Raw genomic sequence first — 20,842 nt, forward strand, 5'->3', positions numbered from 1 at the left:
CAGGCATGCGCCCTCCTCCCCACCCTCTATTTCAAAGGGGAAGTATCTGACAGCTGAGCATGTTGCTCCATTTAGGGAACAAAGAGCAAATCATTGGGATGCTCCTATTCTGTCCTACACTAGGAACACAGGTGCAGGCAGACTGCTGCTGGGGGTGGGGAGGGAGGGACTGCTGTGCTGCTTTGACATTCCTCAGCACAGAGAGCTCACAGAGCTAGATGCCACTCCTGGCAGCCAAGGAGGCTGTGGGAGAACTCGGTGGGAATCATAGAACCATAGGCAGAATGGGCTACTTCAGAAGAGACTGCTATGCTGAGCAAAGTTGGGGGCAGATGTGGGGGGGTGTCCCCCTCCCCCTGCCTCAGGATAGGTCTGTCAGCCATTCTCCTCTCCTCTCCCCTCCTCTCCCCCCCCACCCACACACTTCAGTTGAAAAGTGGCTGGCAATCTAGAAGGATGCCTCTGGAATGATGGGATTGAGAAACCTGCATCATGTGATGCTGTACCTGCCCTGTGAGGCATTGCAAATCCTTCCCAACACACCCTGCGGCCAGTTGCACAGTGGGATAGCTACCCACAGTGCACTTCTCTCTATGTCAATGCAAGAGCTGCTAGTGTGGATGCACTCAGCCAACCCAAGGAACTAGTGTGGACATGCAACAGAGGTTTTAATTAAAGCAGCATAACCTTTGCTGACAAAACTTTGTAGTGTAGACAAGGTCTAAGAGTCCACCAGGCCTGACTGCCATGTTCAAAAGCTATTCGGCACTGAACAGGAAAGTCTTAAATTGCCATTTCCTATACCAAAGTAGGAGCAAGTAGTAAGGGAAGGTAGTGCTACATTTTCTTGCTTGCCTCTGACCTTCCTTCTCTCCCCCCTGTTGGATAACCAACATCAGAGCTCTACTGTAAAAGGCTGCTTTGGTGCTGCCAGTGTCCCCTCCTGAATGGAGGTGACGGGAGTGCTAGTGGCAAATTTATTAGATAAAATCTCTTCTGGAACAAGAGAATTCTTCTCCTCCCCACTCCCACCACCCCAAGCCTTTCAGTTTCCCCAGAGCCTACTTTCCAGTTTCTGAAGAGGTCAGTTTCCACTTGAGTTGAACATAGTAGAGCAACATGCGTGGCGAGTTGGATACAAAAATGTGCTTGCAGAGATTGCAGCATCCTCACAAGCTGTGGGGGTTGAGAGCCTGGGGCTGCGTTTGAGTACACATCTTTGGAACCCTTTGACTAGCTTTGATAAGGAGATGAACGTAGCTGGCAAACTGATGTTTTAATGACTTCACCATGTTTTCCTTTCCAGGTACTGAATGGAGCACCTCCTCAGGTGCGGCTTCACCAAGTCTCTTCCAGATGACTCACAGACGCACTCCCTCAGAGGCAGACCGCTGGTTGGAAGAGGTATCAAAGACTGTCAGAGCCCAGCAGCCACCACCAGCGGCCCCACAGCTGCTAGTACAGCCTCCCCTTGCAGCTTCCAAGCCAGCAACACCTTTTCCAGTGAACACCTTTGTTGCACCTCAGCCAGTGCCAGTTGGTGTGGTACCGCCAATGCAGCCAGCATTTATGCCTGCTCAGCCGTATACTGTAGCAAACGGAATGACCTTTTCTGCTCCCAGTGTGCCTGTGGTTGGAATCACTCCTTCTCAGATGGTAGCCAATGTTTTTGGAACGGCAAGTCACACTCCAGCATCCCATCCCCATCAGTCACCTAGTCTTGTCAAACAGCAGACATTCCCCCAGTATGAAACCAACAATGCTACTGCCAGCCCCTTCTTCAAATCTCCTGCTCAGCACAATGGCTCCGCAGCTTTCAATGGAGTTGACAGTGGCAAGTGGGCCACTGAGGACAAGCAGTTCCAGCCTCCTGCATCTGCCCACCAGGTAGATCCATTTGAAGCACAGTGGGCAGCACTAGAAAGCAAGTCGAAGCAGCGCACTAACCCATCTCCAACTAACCCCTTCTCAAGTGATCTACAGAAGACGTTTGAGATTGAACTTTAAACAGTCCTGTGGCTTGGGTGTATTGTGTGCTAGGATGGAGGGAGCAGAGGACTATTTCTAATCAGTACATTTTGATAAACCCAAAAGGTCCCTACAAATGAAGAGGGAGCAGTCATGGGGAGGAGAAACCTATGATGAACCCATTATGCAGTTATTAAAAAGGAATAATGGAAACACCCCTTTCTGCACTCCCTCGCCCCTTGGAAAGCTAAATGGCAGAGGAAGTGTAACAGATCAGAGGTGGGGATTGGGCCCTGAAGCCCATTTGCTCGAACATCAAGAGATCTTGTATGATGAAAATCAAATGATCTCCCTTTGTCTTTAAGATCTTTCTACTTTTCTGTGAATCGTGAACGTTCCCCTGGAGGAAAGAGGAAGCAAAGTTTTCTAAGGTGGGGAAAGGAGTTGTCGGATGTACTAGGAGAGGGTGGAGTTGTCAACTTCCCAGCAAAAGCTGTTTGTGGAAAAAGTTGAGCTTCCATTTTGAGTAACAGAGCGAATATTATATATATAAAGAATAAAATAAAGCCAAAATCTTTATTTTTATGCATTTAGAATATTTTAAATAGTTCTGGCTATTAAAAGCTGTATGAGTTGTAAGTAATCTTGCCAAAGGTAAAAAGGGGTGGGATGTAAGAAATTGTACATAAGATTGATTTATCACTGATTCTTATTGTAAGTAATATGCGGGGGAGGGAGGAGATGGGTCCCTAGCTTGTTCTTGTATCAGTTCATTTGTAAGTGGCATATTGCAACAACAATCATGAGTCATGACCAATAAAGTCACTATATAGTAGTTTTAAATAAAAAAAAATACAGTATTGCCATGGTTTGAAAACCATGGGGAAATTCTATTGTCTTTTTTAATTGAATCAAACTAAATATTATATAATATGTATATTTTCTTTCATGTATTGCTGCAGTTTCCTTGTCTTAATCCTATCAATTTTAACACTACTGTGATTTACTGTAACCATATCTACAATCTGGGGCTACCCAGGAACCCATTTTGTGTTTTTTCAATAGATTTGTTTTTCAACTTTTGTTTTTGTGAAACCTTGTGATTAGGGCTGCAGCAATTCCAAGTTCTGCCTCTGGTGACTTGTGAAATCCATCTCGTTTTAACTTTACTTTTAAACTTTGGCCTTACAAGCAAAAGTAAGTTATATATTTGTACTGATGATGATGATGATTTATAATCTGCTTTAACAGAAATAAATGTTGGTGGTAGAAACGGTTGCATTTTGCAAAGTTTTCTTTGTTTTCATACCCTTTCTCCCTCTGCACACTTTCTTTGTAGCCTATGCACTCAGTTCATACCCTTACTTGCCTGATAGGCTTAGAAGCCAAACAAAATATTGATTCTTTCAACAGCTAAATTTCTTTTCTCATATTTACTACATACTATTAAAAGTGGTTACCTAGAGCTCTTGGACCTGATTTTCAAATGTGCTGGGCACCCAAGGTTCTCATTTACTTCATGTGAAGTTTTGAGTATTCTGAAAATCAGACTCGTAGTATTTTTCACTGCCTGGTGAGATCCTTGATTTGCATCACTGTTTGACATATCAGAGTAAATGTCTTAGGCGCTTATTTGCTTCCATGGTGTGGACTCAGCAGTGATGACACCCTTCTGTTCCATGGCAGTTATGTCCAAAGCTATTAGTCTTGCTGTGTCATTAACAGAATGGTTAAGAGAAAAACCACCTTCTCTTCTCTTTCCCAATGTAAAGACATGAAGATCCTGGCAGCCCTTGGAGAAGGCAATCAATTGCTGCTCTTACTAGTCTCCATTTTTTTCTGAGGTTCTTTATATTCCACAAATATGTAAGCTGCTGCCTATGCTATTAAGGTGAGTGGTGATGCAGTAAGGGAGTTAGTGAATGTGCATAGCCTCTCTGCACAGGGAAAGCTAAGTACAACAGTGGCTCTTATTTCCCTTTCTAAAAACTCCATCATTCTGCTGAATCCAATAATTTGTATCTTGAATGATGAGAGGTTTAGTCTCAAACACTAAGGCTAGGTAAAGGGAACGTGTGCTTTTATTTTTCCACTGAAATAAATTGGTACTTTCTGTGACTGCTACAACCCGATGTGTCCCTGAGGTAAGACCCACCCTAGCTCTAGGCCATGTTCCTCAAGACTTGGCTTTTCTCTTAAAACAAAACAAAACAAAACAAAAAGTAGCACTTGCTAAGTCTGTTTATCGTGTTATTTTAAAGTTGCATGGCTAAGCACTCAAGTCAGGCAATGCTGAGTTTAAGATTGGACGTGCAACATTAACTCTGGCCTTTGCATTGTCTAATACCATGAGCATTACCATTCCTCAACCAGTGACCCAGCTTTTTCTGCAACATCAAATACAAATGCTATCATACATGTAACTTTTCATTCCTCTTGTAGATATCCACAATCAAGGGGAATACAACATTCAGATTTGTCTGATACAGCTACACCTACCATTTGATGTCAGTCCAAGCAGAATATGATCTTCCTACAGTCCACTAACATTCTTCCCTGAACAGTGAACATACTTTACTTTTTGGGGCTGTCTCTAGAAATTATGAAGTAAACAGCCTGCTAATTTGGTTACTATACAATTAAAGCTTCAGCAAAATCTTGTACTTCTCAAATAGAGAATAAAATGGGTAGGGGAAAGGACATCTTCATTCATTTTGTAAGGTGGTTATATGTCTTTTTAAAACTGTGTGAAGTAACAGGTGTATTTAGGAATCCATTTGAAAAGAGCCAGAGTATAAAACTGTATTTGAAAAATCAAATCTGGACAGCTGCTTCCAAATATCTATACTGAAATTGACCACCATCCATCTTTATACAGTGAAGAGATAGTATGATCAACGTAACGTAACTGACTCCACTTCATCAAAACTAGATGCAGTGACATCAGCTGCTTTAACCAGCAAAAACGCCTTTACTTCAAGTGGAACTTATCCTGTGCTGCAGGAGCTGCCCACTTACAGGAGTGCTACAACATTGTATAACTTAACCAAAGGTTGACTCTTGCTAACGTGTTTTAAACACTATACTATAGAAATTGTTACACTGGTAAATCGTCCTCAACTCAGCCTGTGGGAAATGTGGTGATCACTCAGTTTCAGATCAAGTTCCATCACTATAACTGTGTTTCATTCACTTTTCTTTATATGTTTGCTTCAGGGCGTTGCAATGGTAAATCAGAAGGGGCAGGACTAGCCTCTAGTGCTATTCTCCTCCTGCTGCTCTGTAGAGCACATGCACAGCCAGCAAAGAGGAATCTGAATATTGAGAGCTTTAGGAATTGAATTTCACTAATTTATATTTCTCTGCATGCTTTCTTGTTGACTGCAAACCAGCAAAGTGCTGAGCACTCCTGTGTGGCAGGTGGTATCCCTAGTTCACTAATGGAGAAACTGAGGCAGAGAAGAGTTGGGATTTGCCTAATGTCACAGAACAAGGCTAGGAAGAGAATGCAGACTTCAATGCTGCCTTATACAGGAGCAAAGAATGTCCTGTTGCAGGGTACTTTTGCTTAGTACCCTGCATGGGAGGAGATAGATACACTACAGTAAAATATTGCTCAACCTTGTTAAAGAGTAGAAAAGAGAGACTCTTTCCTAGCAAATTATGGATTATTAGGTTAATTGACTAGTTTAGACCTCAGCATGTACCCAGCACACATTCACCACAACCCATATTGACAATTGAACTGACCAAAATCCAGTTTTATGCTAATAAAATGGTCTCAGCAGCACAGAGTATGGACAGTTGGATGGGAGGGAACAGCAGTGCCTCAGGGCCCAGCATAGAATCAAAAAGGAAATACCAAAGGTTGAGTAACGCTGTGTAGGTTGGGCCTCTACACATGCTGGAATATACTGTGTAGTGGTGTAGCTGACCAGCTCACTCAAGTTACAGCAGGCACATTGGAACAAGGAGAGGGTGCTATATAAGCCAGTAACTCTCTAGAGGAAGCTTTAAACCTAATACACTAACATAGGAGGCAATAATTCTGTTTTGGGATGTTACCCTGTCTTGGCTTGAGCAAGGCACCTTAGTTTTCTTTCACAGTCCTGTGTATGCATTTGATGGTGGCACCCTTTGTTGGTCACAGAATGATGAATGCTTCTGTTTTATTTACACTGTATGTGGAATTCCTTACCTGTAGTACCACACTGATGGAATGACTTCCTCCACAGCTCCGAGAGGGTGGAGTCCTAAAGGACATGTAGTCTCTTGGCAGTTAAGCAAGGACAGAGCTCTAAAGCACTGGTGAGTCAGTTGGCAGAAAGTCATCTTTGCACTAAGCACCAGCATGGTGCTAATTATAAAAACCAGGACCCTGCTTTTCTAAGTGCAGGGATGGTTAAAGCACAGGGCCTTGGCCCACCTGAAATGCCCCTGTTGCTGTGAGCAGTTAAGTAATAGCTGTTTCTTCCCAAAACTGGCCATGTTTCAGTGGAGGCTGAAATGACCTGTGCCTAGAGTTCTGTTTGTAAAGTGTGTTAGGGTGGAAGAAATAGCCTTAGAGAAACATTGGAGGCTGTCATGGGATTGGAACACCATGTTTACATGTAATATGTTCTGGCCCCTTCAGTGCGCACCACACTGTCTATGCAGCCTCACGATTCAGGGCATTAGCTGGATGGTGGTTGTCTTTCTCCAAGTGGCTCACAGATTTTGTTTTTAGGAAAGCTTTCTCTTGCTTGCATGAAGTGTGTCTCCCTCTCTTTCACAGTGCCTGTCACTTTAGAGAAGCCTAACAGGATTCTTTGGTTCTTAGCATTTCTTCTGTGAATGAAGGCAGGTGCTGTTACAGCAAAGCATGTGTGTAAAAACAAGGGGATGTGATGTGTTTGGAACAGTGGCGCTTCTGCTGCTTCTGAACAATTACACTGAGTAGCATTCATATATTGGCAAAACAGCCCACCTGAGTTATGATCAGAGCGAGGCTCCTAGATTGTGTTTTGGGAGTAAAAAGGACAAAGTCCCTGTTCCTGTCCAGTAATCGTCCTAGGCGGCCTTCTCTTGGGAGCTGGGCTAGAGCTGATTCTCATCCCTGGTGGCGAGAAGGGTTGGCCTGGGGTTGGTACTGAGAACAGCTGGCACAGCAGAAGCTGGAGTAATACTCATTAGTGCAGAGCTGGGCTTGCAAGATCAGATCACAGTTGGCAAGGTGTGGCTGGTCAACACACTCGCTGGTCAGGTCCACAGCTGCAGCAAAACAAATGGCAGGAGGAGAATGACAGGTTAAATGGGGGAGGAGCATCAGTGCCTGTTTAGTGCCTCACATTAGTAGCATAATTTCTGACAAACACATTTATGTTTCTAAAAGCATAATTAGGTCCCGGCAGATAAACTGAGCTTTGGCTAGAGTCAGGATTTAATTTGTCTTTAAACACCATAAGCACTTAGGCGAGAGCATGTTCCTGCCTTCCCCATGCTGACACTGTAAGCAAGTCTTTGCTACCTTTCAAAACTGTTCAGTTTGGTATCTAACTTAGGATTTCTAGAGCCCAAGTAGGTGGCCTGGTTTGCTGAGCACCTACAGCTCCCACCAGAAGCACAGGGAGTTGTGGGTGCTCAGCACCTCCTGAAAATCAGGCGTGTCTTTTATAGGTGCCTGAATATGGATTTAGGAGCCAACTTCTGGTTGCCCAAGTTGAACATTGTGGCATTAATGATTTAAGCCTCCCAGCTCCCTCCTGAAATTAATCATCCTTGTTTCACAGCTGGGGGAACTGATGCTCAGGTCTGATGTGAGTTCAGCAGCAAACTGGTGGCAGAGTTTGGAACAGAATGTACAGTCCTGCTACTCCCCTTGTGAGCAGTTAGGGGAGAGAGAGGTGGGTGATGGGCCAGCACAGAACCCTGCTCGGACGGCTGCAAAGGCAAGTGAACAAATAGTTTTTTCTAAGGTACCCAAACTATGAAAGAGACTGATTAGAAAAGTAAAACCGGCCTAGAAGTGGAACAATAATGTATTAATGAATCCAGACAGCAACCACACAAGGCCTGGTGATGTTTTGGGGGAGAAGAGGGAAGAACTAGTCTTACCTTCAGGCCTGCTCTTGATCACTTTCACCTCAGAGCTGGCACTGACAGAGTTGCTCCCCCTGTAGGCACTGCATGTGTAGGATCCCTCGTCACTGGCCCGAGCGTTGTTTATAATCAGGCTTCCGTCCTGTGACAGGTGGATGCGGTGACCATCTGCTCGCATTGGAACTCCATTCCTGTAGTGGGAAGCCCATTCTGCCAGTTACTACAATAAGAGTTTGAGGGCCTAAGCTTCCTTTGGCACTTGAACTGACTCATTTTTCAGGTGAATGATAGAATCTCTGTAATCTCTTCTTTTGAAAGGCTAAGATAGCGAATCAAGGTAAACACTTCTTTTGCCATGCCAAGGGCCCTATAATTATGGGTGTATTTAAAGCCTGAATCCACCAAAGTGAGGAAGAGACAGCAGCATGCTCTGTAAAATCTCTGCTTCTCTCCATTCTCAAATGGCATTAAGTGGTTGGCTAGCAGTGATCAGCTGTGGTACCTGCTGTTTGCTGTCTCATACTCTCCTCAAGGCCCCTTCTGAGCATGAGACCCAGGCAGCTAGGTGTAAAGGGAGTAGAAGAATGGGGTATTGGCCACTTTTTCAAGAAGATCCAAAAGACTGTGCTTGTTTTCTACTGTAGAAAGTCAGATATTGGCTAAGCTGTTTCTCCTGGAATACTCTATACAGGACTGGAGAATAGTAGAGTTATGAACTCAAACTAAATGAAACCTGATTCACTGAAAAGGGTGAGTTTTATTCAGACTTTAACACTGTGTTTCTTGTTTTGTTACTTCAAATACCTAACGCGCATGGAAGAAAATCTTTGTTATAGATTCAACAGCCCTGCCCCTTCAATTAAGGACCAAGCTCATTGCCACCCCACTGCTCTAGGTCCTCCACCAAGAACACCAGCACAATGATACTGGTTTTTAAGCAGAAAAAATACACACAAAGTTATTTTATCAAATACATCTTGTAACACAGGGCAAAAAAAAGAGTGGGGGTAGCATGTTTTTCCCCTTTTAATTGATCTTTAATTCTTCCCTGCCCATAATTGGCAGGGGCAGGGGGCCATGAATGGAGGAAGATGGGGTATGGCTCCTTCCAGTGGAGCTAGGAGCCTGGCTGGACATTAAAGTATTAAAGGGTCTGACAAAAGCTCTCAATTCTTCCTACTCTACTTCTTGCTGAGGAACACATCACTATTATCCATCATAGAGTCTTCTAATCTAGCCAGGATCTGAACTTCTCCGCACGGGCTCCTTAGCTCTAGAATCTGCTTTCTTCTATGGCTCAGCAGAGCCTGGATGTGTTGCAGGATGCTCCTGTCCTACTTTGGGGAAGACTCAATCACAGGGGTATGAGATATTGCAGGAGGCTCTGAGAGCCTGTTTGCCTGCCCTGTGTTAATATTTCATGGAGGTTCTGGACCCTGCCCAGAGTGGGGGATAAATGACACCATTCAGAGAGGAAAGGGGGACAGGAAATACTGTTACCAAGGGTTGTACTGCTCACCTTGACCATCTTACATTCACATTGTTGCCTGCCACCATGCACTGGAGCTGGGCATTCTCTCCCTCAGACACAGTGAGGCTTGGCAGCAGACCTGTGATCCTCAGCTCTCCTGGGCAGGGGGAAGATCATCAATAGCAGGAAGACCCTTCTATGTTGCCAGTGATGGTAGGATCATTCCTTCATAAGAAAAAAGTCTTTCCACTGTGGCTTTAAATACTCAACCAACACTTGTGCAGGCTCCTGAGCCCTCAGCCAGCTTTATTCCTCCAGCTGGGGACTAGCCTGTGGGACAGGGGTGGAGAAGGGGAATCCCCTTGATTTCTCTTCTGCACCCCTGCTGAAATCTTGTCCACACTACCATCCTTTCAATGAACCACTAGGCTACAGCTGTGAACCTACAGTCAGCAGCTCTTCTCAGAACCCAGCAGCATAATTACACACTGTAGCTACAGCTACTCTAGTCACATATGGACTTTACAGCCACTGGGGAAGCAGTCAATATAACTACCCCTTTCTCCTAGCCTAGTCCTGAATGTGACATGACTAACACAGGGTAGGGTCTACAGAGGCCAAATCCATGACTTCAGCTGGGGCACTCTACACTCTTTCCCACTCCCTTCTTTTAATAATCTAAAAATACAGTGGGGCCTTTTCTTCCTTTTGATACCTAGAGTCCGAAGCTGGACCCGCCGTTGATTCTGGTCACGGCCATTCGAAGCGATGCAGGTGTAGAAGCCAGCATCTTCAGAGCCAACACGACTGATCAGCAGGGCTCCATCTGACTGCTGCCTGTGCCTGGGGACAAAAACCACAAATTTCCCTGAGTTTTGGGAAGGGAGAGGGAGTCTGCGGTCATGGTGTTAGCAGCAGCTCTGCAGGTGAGGTCTTAAGCAACTTTTCTGCTAACACCCTCTGGGCAAACATTCAGCAGCACCACCACAAAGATTGAAGTGGGCTGTGACACCAATTAGCAATAAGGGGAACTGTGCCACCAAATCACTCAGCCACTACACAAAAATATATCCTAGTGTTGTGATCTTCAGAGAATGCTCAGCTCCACCCTCTGGGGGAAAGCTACTACAAGGTGACATCAGTAACTCTTCACGTTCCCCTTAAATGTTCTAATACCTTGTACTTAACCAGGTAAATTTATCCCCTTTCTCTGTGAATTCTCCACAGAATGTGATTTTTTTTTTTACACTAATTTGGTTGATCAAATGACAACATGTGGCAATCTTGCATATGAATAAATTTCAGCCTTTGGATCACTGGTGAATTATTCACCACAGCTATTCACTTGAGAATGATGGTCACAGTTTAAACTGTGGGCCATGCCACCTGAAATCACATGGTATTGTTTCTATTCCCTGATTGGATGGCATAATTATAAGCTAGTGCAAGGCCTGGCTCCATCATTAGGGCCTTGATTCTCTCGGGTAGAGAATGCATTATCTGCCAGGAGTCCCAGCATTGGCACACGCAAGGGCTGCCTCTGATGACAACACAGCCACATGAGCTGACCTGGAAGAGAAGACAGGCTGCCCGTCCTTCTGCCACTCTATAGTTAAAGCAGGTGAGGCTTCTACTCCGCAGGGCAGTCTGACTCGCTCCCCAATGTTCGCATCCACCACCGAAGGATCATTCTTATCCATTATTAATCTGCAATACAGACCCCCACAAGCACAGAGAGATACAGCGACAGCCTAGTTCAGTATTTGCAAATCAATCCAGCTTTGTTGTATTACATGCTTTGTTTGTCCCCCGGGGAGGAAATGAGGACCTCTACATTCTCCTCAGAATTTTGATGCTCCCAACCCCCTCCAGAAAAAAAAGCTGGCTCCTGGTTCAACTGAGGCCGAGTGTGACTTGCTGAAATGGATTGTCTCCACATTAAAGCTTGGGAGACTGCAGACCTACATACACATCCTCCTAAGCATTCCTTTGGCGGTCAGCCTAGAAAATGTCAGCTTTTCGTAAGGCTTTAGTCAGCTCAAGAGGTCACTCTGAGTGATGTTAGGCACTGCTGATCAGGGAACTAAATGAGCTTCACCCTCAAGTGCCTGCCCACCACACACAACTGAATACATTCATAGATTTAAAGGCAGCCAGGAATAATTATTACACTCTGATCACCAGCTCTACATAGCAACAGCCATAGAACCTCATCTCCTAGGGAATGTCTGCATCAAGCCCTACTCTGCAGTACTAGCTGGGGTCCTGTGACAGTAACATATTTGTCTCTTCAGTCTGCATAAAGATCAGGTGATGCAGCCAAACATTTCAGATGGGAATAAATCAGCCCTGTTTTATTCTCTTGGGATGGGTGATGAGCCATGCTGGGATGGACAAACTAGGCTAGAGTAAAGGGAAAACACCAGCCCCCATCCTTTACTCAAAATTCAAACCAAATCCTTCTTGAGCTTCAGAAAAGTTTAACACCTTCTGCCTCCTGCTTGCAGCCAGAGTTTGGCTGAGGGTTTTACAGGGCTTAGCAGACCTCAGTGACTGGGGTTGGGATCTGCAAACTTGAAAGCAGGGAAAGCTCAGGTACTGGTCCCATTTTATCTGAGCCACCAAAATTGTGTGGTTAAGGTGAATAAAAAGTTTTCCCCCTTCTCTATTTACCGCAGGACCCAGAAGTATCCAAGTACCACATAAGCAGCTGTTCTTGCCTAACGCCCAGCTCAGCCGTTGGGAACCAGGCAGGACTAGAAGGAGCACAAGACAGTTTGTTTTTACAAGACTCTAGATGAGTGGGGCTGGGCTTTCTTATTCAATGGGTCTGGTTTGTGCTTGTTTAAAATAGTCCTGTTTTTTCTTCTTTCCTTATGGCAATGAATTCAGTTGTTAGCTAGCACAGCCCCATGTGTTCTGTCATTTAAACCCTTCTCTACTGCCAGGTACCGCCCCGCCAGGAACATGGTTGTTATGAATGGAACAGTTTGTCACTCTCATAGTGTGACTGGGACCTTTGCTAAACTCCACTTCCACCCATCCAACACTCCTAACCCCCACCTCCCATTGCCCCCAAAGCAAGAGGGCATCTCTTACCCTGATCTTCCCCACATGGATACCAGGTGGATGTCAGAGGACGGTTGCTGGCCTTACCTGTACATGAGCGGCTGGTGTACAGAGGAACCAGGTGACTGTACAGTATTAACTCCTCTGCTGAGATCTCTGTGATGGTGATTCAGACCATGAAGGAGCCGACCTCTAATACCCTCTGTCAGAGGAGATCCATGGTCCTCTAGTTGAAATAAAATGCTATATATGAATAATACAATCCATCCACCGTGACCGCTTCTGTAGGGTTGCTGTGAATTTGGGAGAGTTAAAGCATCTGTTCTCTGACTGATGAGTGCTGTAAGCCTGTGATTCCTATTAATGGGAGCTACAACCGTGCAGGCAGTGGATATTAGACTCCTTCCTTTCCTCCATCAATGGGCATGCAGCAGTATCTCTTAGGTACAGAAGCCTTTTGCCATTACCACAGAAGAATGGCAGAGAAAAGCCAGATATTTCCCATCCCCCTGCAGAGGCATGAGGGCACACTCTGGAGAGGTGAGAGGAGGCTGCTTAGCCTTCTTTTATTAAAACAGTCCTTTTTTTATAATGCACTTTAAAAAAAACAAACATAGTAAATAATTCACTATCCAAGAGGCCCATTCTGGGCAAAACTCCAGCACCTCACAGTGGAGTTGTCTGTCCCAGCAGAGCATATAACATGATGTGATGTAGGACAGGAACTCATGACAGTGATTTCAGACCAAGGCCTGCAGGATTCCCCTTCTTTAGAGCCCTCTCTGCACCCAGTAAAATGTTAGGGGAGAGACCATGGCTCCAGGATGAAATGTACTGAGGCAGCTTGTCCTGCTGGAGCTGTGACTGGCATTAGGCAAGTCACTGCTCCAGTTATGATTGGCACTGCAGCATTTCTCGCTGCTGCTGTCAGGGCTAACACTCAGCAGTCACTGCACTGAGGAAACATATTGCTGGGATTATGGCTAGTTCTCAGCACGTTGTGGCCACTGCCATGGAAGAAGGTAGCAAGACACTGCAATGGAGAAAAAAAAAAGTTATCTACCTGTAACTGTTGTTCTTATAGACATGTTACAGCCATGTAGTCTAATTAGATGTGTGCACACACCCAGTGTGCTGGAGAATTTTGCCTAGTAATACCTGTAAGGGTGGGGCACACACCCTCCAGCCATACCCCAATCCCCATGCCATACAAGGGCAGCACTGTCCCAACCCCCTCTGTTCTTTTGCACTGAACATCAGAAGTACAGCACAGACTCCAATGCAGAGGGAACAAAGGGTGGGGCATATAATACATATCTGCATCACACCTCCAAGAGCAATGTTACAGGTAGATAAACATTTTTTTTCTTTTCTTGGAGCAGATGCAGCTGTGCATTCTACTCAAGTGACTTGCAAGCAGTACTCATAGGAGGTGGGGCTTGGAGTCTGTTTACACAAGGACTGCAAAATTGCCTTCCCAGTGTTTGCATCTGATCTGGGTGCAGCAGTAAGGCCAGAGCGGTTTGTAAAAGTATGCACATAGGATCAAGTGGCAGTCCTGCAACTGTCCAATCTTGGAATGGCACTTAGGAATGCTGTCCATGTTGCCTGGTGTCAAGTATCAGAGGGGTAGCCGTGTTAGTCTGGTTCTGTAGAAGCAGCAAAGAATCCTGTGGCACCTTATAGACTAACGGACGTTTTGCAGCATGAGCTTTCGTGGGTGAATGGGCTCTCATGGAATGAGCTTGCACCCTTTGAGGTGATGTAGCTTGGGCTACTTTGCATGCTGTTATTATACAGGAAGTTAGACACCTGGAGATTGTTTGTAAAGAGACCCCTTGACCATTCATGCGGTCTGCATGTGACACAAACAAATGAGATGAGGAGCAGAAAGCTTTGGTCCTATCCAGATAGGAAGCTAAACATCACCTGGCACCCAGTGTGTGAAGATGTTCCTCTGGGGTGGAATGTGGCTAGGAATGAACACTAGTAAGTATATAGCTTGTTTCAAATGAAACTGGGAAACCACATTGGATAAAAACTTAGGGTGCGGCTGCAGGGTTACTTTGTCTTCCGTAAATTGTGTGTAAGGGAGCTCCACCATTAAAGCATATAACCCAGCCACCCTCCTTGCAGACATCACCACAAAGAAGGCAGTTTGCTGCCACGGAAGAGGGAAAGAAGACGTTGCTAGAGATTCAAAGGGAGGCCCCATAAAAGTCTCTAAGACAGTATTAAGGTCCCACAAAGGAACTGGCTCTTTAACCAGCAGATGGAGATGAGTGACTCCTTTCAAGAACCTCACTGCCATGGAGTTTGAAAACACTGACTTCCCATGGATGGATGGATGAAATGCCGGAATTGCTGCCAGGTGGACTCTCAATGAAATAAGTGCCAGACCTTAAGATTGAAGGTGTAAGATATTCTGGATATAAGCCAGCTTTGTATTTGTTGAGGTCACAGAGGTCGAGGATAGGTCTCACCCGTCCCTTGGGCTTGGGATCCAGGAAATACTATGAGTAGAGCCCTGCCCCTGATGCTGCAAGGGAATCTCCTCTACAGCCCCCAGAGCCATTAGAGACTGAACCTGCTCAAGGAGCAGTATCTTGTGGGAGGGGTCCCTGAAGAGGGGAGGGGGAACATGGATGGAGGAAGAACTGGATGGCATAACATGATCTGACAGTGCTTTGGACCAGTGCTCTATGGTAATCGAGTCCCAAGAACCGTAAAAATGCACCAGCCTGTTCCCAAACAGAAGGACAAGAGGACACCACTAGATTGCTGTTCTGGACACATGAGTCAAAATAGGTGCTTGCTGGATGCCGGGGCAGGGGTGCAGCGCAAGGGGAGCCATCTGGTTAAACCCAGAACCAGAGGATTCTACAACCCTTCTGGGAATAGTCCTGCTGCCTTAAATGATGGAAGGATTGTCTGAAAAAATGCTGTGGGTGGTATTGCTGCTGCTGCCCACTACAGTGGCATCTCGTCATGGCAAGAGCACAATCTTCCCAAGAATGTAAAGTAGCTCAGGAGCCTTTAAAAGAGCACAGGGTTTTGTCATTTTTTCCTGAAAACAAAACCCGTGCATCAAATGGTAATTCATCAATGGTCTGCTGCACATTGGGCTCAATGACTGAATTCTGCAGCCCTGAGGCCCTCATAGTCACAGCTGATGCCATAATTCTGGCCATAGCATCTACCACATTCAGAGATGACTGCAACGAGGTGTTGGCCACTATATGGCCTTCCACAATAAGTACCATAAACTCTTCCCTGGAGGGTTCTGGCAACTTGTCCTTGAACACAGACATGGCCAACCAATTGACAAAGTCATATTTAGAGAGCAACGCCTGCTAGTCCGCGATGTGCATTTGCAGGAAAGAGGGGAGATAAATCTTCCTTCCCATTAGTCCATCCTCTTGGACTCTTTGTTCTTAGGGGTAGACTTATACCTCCCCTACTGTGCCCTGTCATTCGCTTCAGTTACCACCAGAGTGTTAGGGTCCAGGTGGGAGTGGAAACCCTCAGAATCCTGCATGAGAATGAAGTCCTGCTTCTCCAAATGCTTCACTGTGGGAGGCAACACAGTGCATTTGCAGGCTTCAGAAGAGCCTCGTTTATTGGGATGCTTACTCTCCCTGGAGCTGATGACTGGAGAATATCCAGCAGCTTATATGTATTCCCCTGCAGAAATTCTGCCTGGATACCCAGGGTAGTGGCCACAAACCTCCGGAAGTCCTGATATACTTTAAAATTGTCTGTAAAATGGCCCTCCCACATGATGGACAATGCTTGAACCCTGGTGAGGGCAGCCAACTACTCCAATTATTATTATACGAACACTAAACTTAAGGTACTACTAACTACTACATACAAGAAAAAGTCTCTCAGACCAAGACCAAGAGTGCGAGGTGAAAAACACCACATAAGAACATAAGAATGGCCATACTGGGTCAGACCAATGGTCCATTTAGCCCAGTATCCTGTCTTCCGACTGTGGCCAATGCCAGATGCTTCAGAGGGAATGAACAGAGCAGGCAATTATCAAGTGATGATGGAGCTCCAAATCTAGCCATGGGTCATGTGAAAAAACTGAGGGGGTTGGGGTGGTGCTGCCCTTATATGACCAGAGGAGGAGCTAAGACAGCAGGGAGCGAGTGCAGTTCCTATGAGTATTGCTAGGCAAAGTTCTCCAATGCCAGTGCACTGGGCATGCACATACCTAAGCAGAATACACAGCTGTGTCTACTCGAAGTTCCATTACAAGTTGCCTGTGCCACTGACTTTAATTGTTCGTTACCAATGACTCTTAAAAAAGGGCAGAAAAGAATTAATATTCTGGTTTTAAATGGAAGATAATAAGTCACCTTTGATCCTTAGCTGAATTTGTCTGCTCTCCATCTTCCCATTTGAAGTTACGCATGTGTACATCCCAGCATCCTGAGCTCTGACACGGCTTATCACCAAGGAACTGTCAGACTGGTAGGCATGCCTACAGATAGAACACATGCAGTTACGTACGAGAACCTGGCTGTGGATGCTGATTGTCCAAAGCCACATTCTGATGGGCCAATTGGGCCTGTTTATGTCACAACTGCAATGACCTCCCTGTGGTGAATGGTTGAGTCCTCATCACTGGAATACAAAACTCCCCAGGTTATTGAATGGGTGAGAGGAGGGGAGACAGAGGTCAAAAGAGGAAGCTGAGATGGGGAAACAAAGGGGAGGGAAGAGACACAGTGACTGTTTTAAATTGTCCCCTCCCTTGAAGTGCTGAGCTGCCCTTTCAGCCATAGTGTGTGGCCCTTCACTGCAAAACAAGACTTGGAACTGTTCAATATTCCCACCTTAGTTTTTACAATATAAGGTGACTACTGGGCTACAAACTGCTGCAGGAGACCTCCCAGAAAACCCTGTAAAGCTGAGATTTAAGAAGGGTTTCTCTAAACGGTTACATTTTAAATGGGATGAGCGGCCACAATCTGACAGCATTAAGGCACTCCAAGGTATACATGGTAGGCTATCGATGCACTTCCTGGGCAACTCTACCGTCTTCCAACCACACTGAAAAGGACTTTGCACTCAAAACTCACTTGTGTAACCACTTGTGAATTGGGTGTTGTTGCTGAAAGTTGGCCATGTGATAATCCTTTTCTACCTGATAATACATAAGTGTTCAGCTGCACCACATCGAACAATTAACGTCCTATTTGTTATTGCTATACCTAGGCCTTTCTGGTATCACTTAGTAGTGGGGTTCAGTTAGGAGAGGCTTTTCCAGTTTACCTAGTGATTTTGTTTTTTGAGAATGTTCTAGAAAAAAGATTTTGCAAACTAATGGGGGAGGGGGAGGGGTTGGTGATGTCGGAACAGGATTTGCAACATGGGACCAGACTTACCTGTCAGATGATAGTGGCTTCCCATCTTTCTGCCACTCAGTTCTGGGGAAGGGAGAAGAACCAGCCTTGCAGAGAAGATGAATGGTCTGTCCCAAGGCTGCCTCCACTACAGAGGACTCTGCTCCTTCCAGAATGACTCTGACAGACAGAGAGATGATTTCACTCCCTGTGTCCATCTCTCGTTCCCCCACCCTTTCTCTGGTTTCTCTAAGGGTATATCTACACTGAAGCTGGAGGCATAATCTCCAGCTTCAGTAGATATACCCACGTTAGTTCTGATTGAGCGTTTGTGCTAAACAGAGAAGTGTAGCCACACTGGCAGGAGGGACTCGCCGCCCATGTATGATCCTGTCTGAAATCATAGGTACATACTTGGACAGCTATGCCCTCTCACTGATGTGGCTACTCTTCTATTTTTAGCACACTGGCTCAACCAGAGCTAATGCAGGTATGTCTACCCAAGTTGGAAATCATGCCTCTAGCTCCAGTGTAGACATACCCGTAAGGTAGCCCTTCAGGACGGGATGAGAGTTGCACAATAGTGAGCTAAGGTAACCCAGAGGTCTGTTATATATAGCTCTGTAAGAGACTAGAGGCTTGAGAGCCTGCACTTGGCAATCCAGGGCTAGACTTCTCCTAGGAGGGAGAAGACAGATCTTGACAAGCTGAATGCTGTGGACAGCCAATTGATGAGGTAGAGGTAGAGGCAGAGACCATTAAAACCCCTTAGTCTGGGAGAACTAAATCAAATCTGAATCCAGGTCCCTGGAGACACCAAGCTAGTGTTTTCTCTAGACTTACAATTGAACCAAATCCTGAAATCCAAATGCCTTTGATCTGTGGGGTGTTCATCAGCTGGATCTGGATCTGGATCCATCTCTAGTATTAACCTACTGCTGCTCCGTTACCATGCCAAAATAAAATCTTGAAATCGCGGACAGGGCCAAATTTAACCCTGGTGTAAGCAAGCACAACTCCTGTTGATTTAAATGGGAGCCAGAGCTGGCCAACAAGGATCCCTGTAAAGTGCCCACTTGATATAAAGGATGGAGATTAAGGGCCAATTCCTGCATTCCTTACACACCCAATACTTCCACTCAAGTCAATGGCTGTATGAGATGTGCAGGACTGGGCTCCAGGAGAGGTAAAGTGGGTACTAGATATCCCCATCACATGGACAGTTGGCTTTCCACAGGCACACTATTGTAAATAATCTGTAGTGGGACATTTCAGAAGAGTGAGTTAGTTGTGGATTGGAAAACATTTCCCCCTGTAGAAGATGGCACTTGGTGCTTCGGTATCACAGTGGGGTAGTATAAAAGTGTCACCTGTACAAGCTTCGCTGCAAGGTGGAACCTGGCGAGGTTTGATGCCCAAATCCATCCACCCCAGGAGTGTCTGCTCCAGAGGAACTCCGCCACTGCTCATGTTCATGCTGCACCACCTGCCCATTGACAGTTAGCTGCCTCTCCGAGTGCCCAGACACCATTGTTTCCCCTCTCCCATGCAGCCGGCTTGATTGGTCCGTCCTCCTTCCCCCAGGAGCTGCAGAGTGATGAGAACCCCAGCGCTGGCTAACCAACGTGCCATTCCTCTGTGAAGACTCTGGCAGTATATCCACATTCATGGTCCTTCTCCAGCCATTCTCCCTGTGGTGCAGCCCTGTGCCCTGCCATGCTGTATGGCTATCAGGCCCAGGTTGGTCAATGTGGAAGGACCCGCGTGTTCCTCCTCCTTGGCTATGACTCTCAGTTCCTCTTGCAGATGGCTGCGGGTGTCCTTGGGCTTCTCCCTCGCGTGGGTGGGAGCCAGAGTGGATGTGCGAAGTCCCCCTGTGGTGCTGGTGCCCCACACTGCTTGTTCCCATGGAGCCTTGGCAGGTCCTCATGCACTCTTCCTCTGAGGCAAAGTTGTTTGTGTTACCATGGCAACCACCATACCAGAACCGGTTGCACTTGCCAACAGCAGTTACAAAGTACCAGCGAGTGGTCCAGTCTGTGCAGGGGCCCTGGGCACTGGGCAGCAGACACTTGACAGGATACGCTACCAACAAACGGCAGAAAAGAAAGAGACCTGAATGTGAGAGTTGACTCCTGAAATCTCCTTTCTACTGAGCACATAGCCCCGATAGCTTCATCACCATGCTACCCAAGGCTGCTGTCTATGGAGGGAGAATGGTCTCCTGGGTAGCACACCCAGCTAGGCAGTAGGAGATTGGGGTTCTATTCTTAACTCTGCCCTTGAGCAAGACACACTCACCTCTCTGTGTCTCAGTTCCTTATGTGTAAAATGGAGATAACACCACCTACCTCCCAGGAGCTGTTGGTCTTCATTTAGGTTTTATAGCCAAGCACAGTGTTACACAATTGTGAGTTATTCTTGTACTTGGGGGTTCCTGCTATAGGACTGGGGAGGGAGGAAGGGAGGGAGGGTGTCATTCCAAGTTCATCCAGCCCAAGGCTTGAAACCAGAACTGGTCACAAAACCTAGGGTAACACAAGGTGCTCTGGACCCCACATGCTAGGACAGAGGAATAAATGTAACCCCGTGGGCCTATGAACTTTGGGCTTTCTGCTGGCTCACAGGCACTGTTCTGACTCCCTACAGCCATGATGAATCGGAGATACAGTTTCAGATGTTACAGCTCAGATTACGAGTGGCCACTGTAGGGGTGTGGAGGAATGAGCAAGAAGTTGTTCCTTCCCGGGGGTGGCTGGGCAGAAATGCTCCCAGTGGCTGTCCCTGTGCTCTGAGAAGGGGGTTGGGGAAGGTGATGTAATAAGCACATTCCTGACACTACTCTGACAAGTACAGCCGGTGTCCTGGGGGATTGAGCAGCTCTATCCTAGAATGGGGC

At 46.1% G+C, this 20,842-nt stretch overlaps 2 protein-coding genes across 20 annotated transcripts in view; one reads left to right on the top strand and one right to left on the bottom strand.

Moving 5' to 3' along the window:
- The window catches only part of NUMB (NUMB endocytic adaptor protein), a 119,038-nt gene extending 115,793 nt beyond the window's left edge, over positions 1 to 3,245 (top strand). For all 16 annotated transcript variants that reach the window (XM_039536645.1, XM_039536636.1, XM_039536639.1 and 13 more), the window contains one exon: positions 1,307 to 3,245. In XM_039536645.1, the coding sequence (XP_039392579.1) occupies positions 1,307 to 2,007 (701 nt within the window). In that variant the 3' untranslated portion in view covers positions 2,008 to 3,245. The remainder of the gene's footprint in view (positions 1 to 1,306) is intronic.
- Positions 3,246 to 4,194: 949 nt separating this feature from the next.
- Positions 4,195 to 20,842, bottom strand: part of PAPLN (papilin, proteoglycan like sulfated glycoprotein) — a 64,234-nt gene continuing 47,586 nt past the window's right edge. For 3 of the 4 annotated variants that reach the window (XM_039536631.1, XM_039536629.1, XM_039536630.1), the window contains 9 exons: positions 19,314 to 20,028; positions 17,986 to 18,123; positions 16,954 to 17,078; positions 12,674 to 12,812; positions 11,087 to 11,224; positions 10,233 to 10,360; positions 9,566 to 9,674; positions 8,062 to 8,237; positions 4,195 to 7,218 (listed from right to left, as the gene is read on the bottom strand). In XM_039536631.1, coding sequence (XP_039392565.1) covers positions 7,058 to 7,218; positions 8,062 to 8,237; positions 9,566 to 9,674; positions 10,233 to 10,360; positions 11,087 to 11,224; positions 12,674 to 12,812; positions 16,954 to 17,078; positions 17,986 to 18,123; positions 19,314 to 20,028 — 1,829 coding nt within the window. In that variant the 3' untranslated portion in view covers positions 4,195 to 7,057. Of the gene's footprint in view, positions 7,219 to 8,061; positions 8,238 to 9,565; positions 9,675 to 9,704; positions 9,848 to 10,232; positions 10,361 to 11,086; positions 11,225 to 12,673; positions 12,813 to 16,953; positions 17,079 to 17,985; positions 18,124 to 19,313; positions 20,029 to 20,842 lie in introns of those variants that run through there. The other variant, XM_039536632.1, reaches the window with a different exon arrangement.

Source organism: Mauremys reevesii, linkage group 4 (genome assembly GCF_016161935.1).
Source record: "Mauremys reevesii isolate NIE-2019 linkage group 4, ASM1616193v1, whole genome shotgun sequence".
In the NCBI taxonomy this organism is placed as follows: Eukaryota; Metazoa; Chordata; order Testudines; family Geoemydidae; genus Mauremys; species Mauremys reevesii.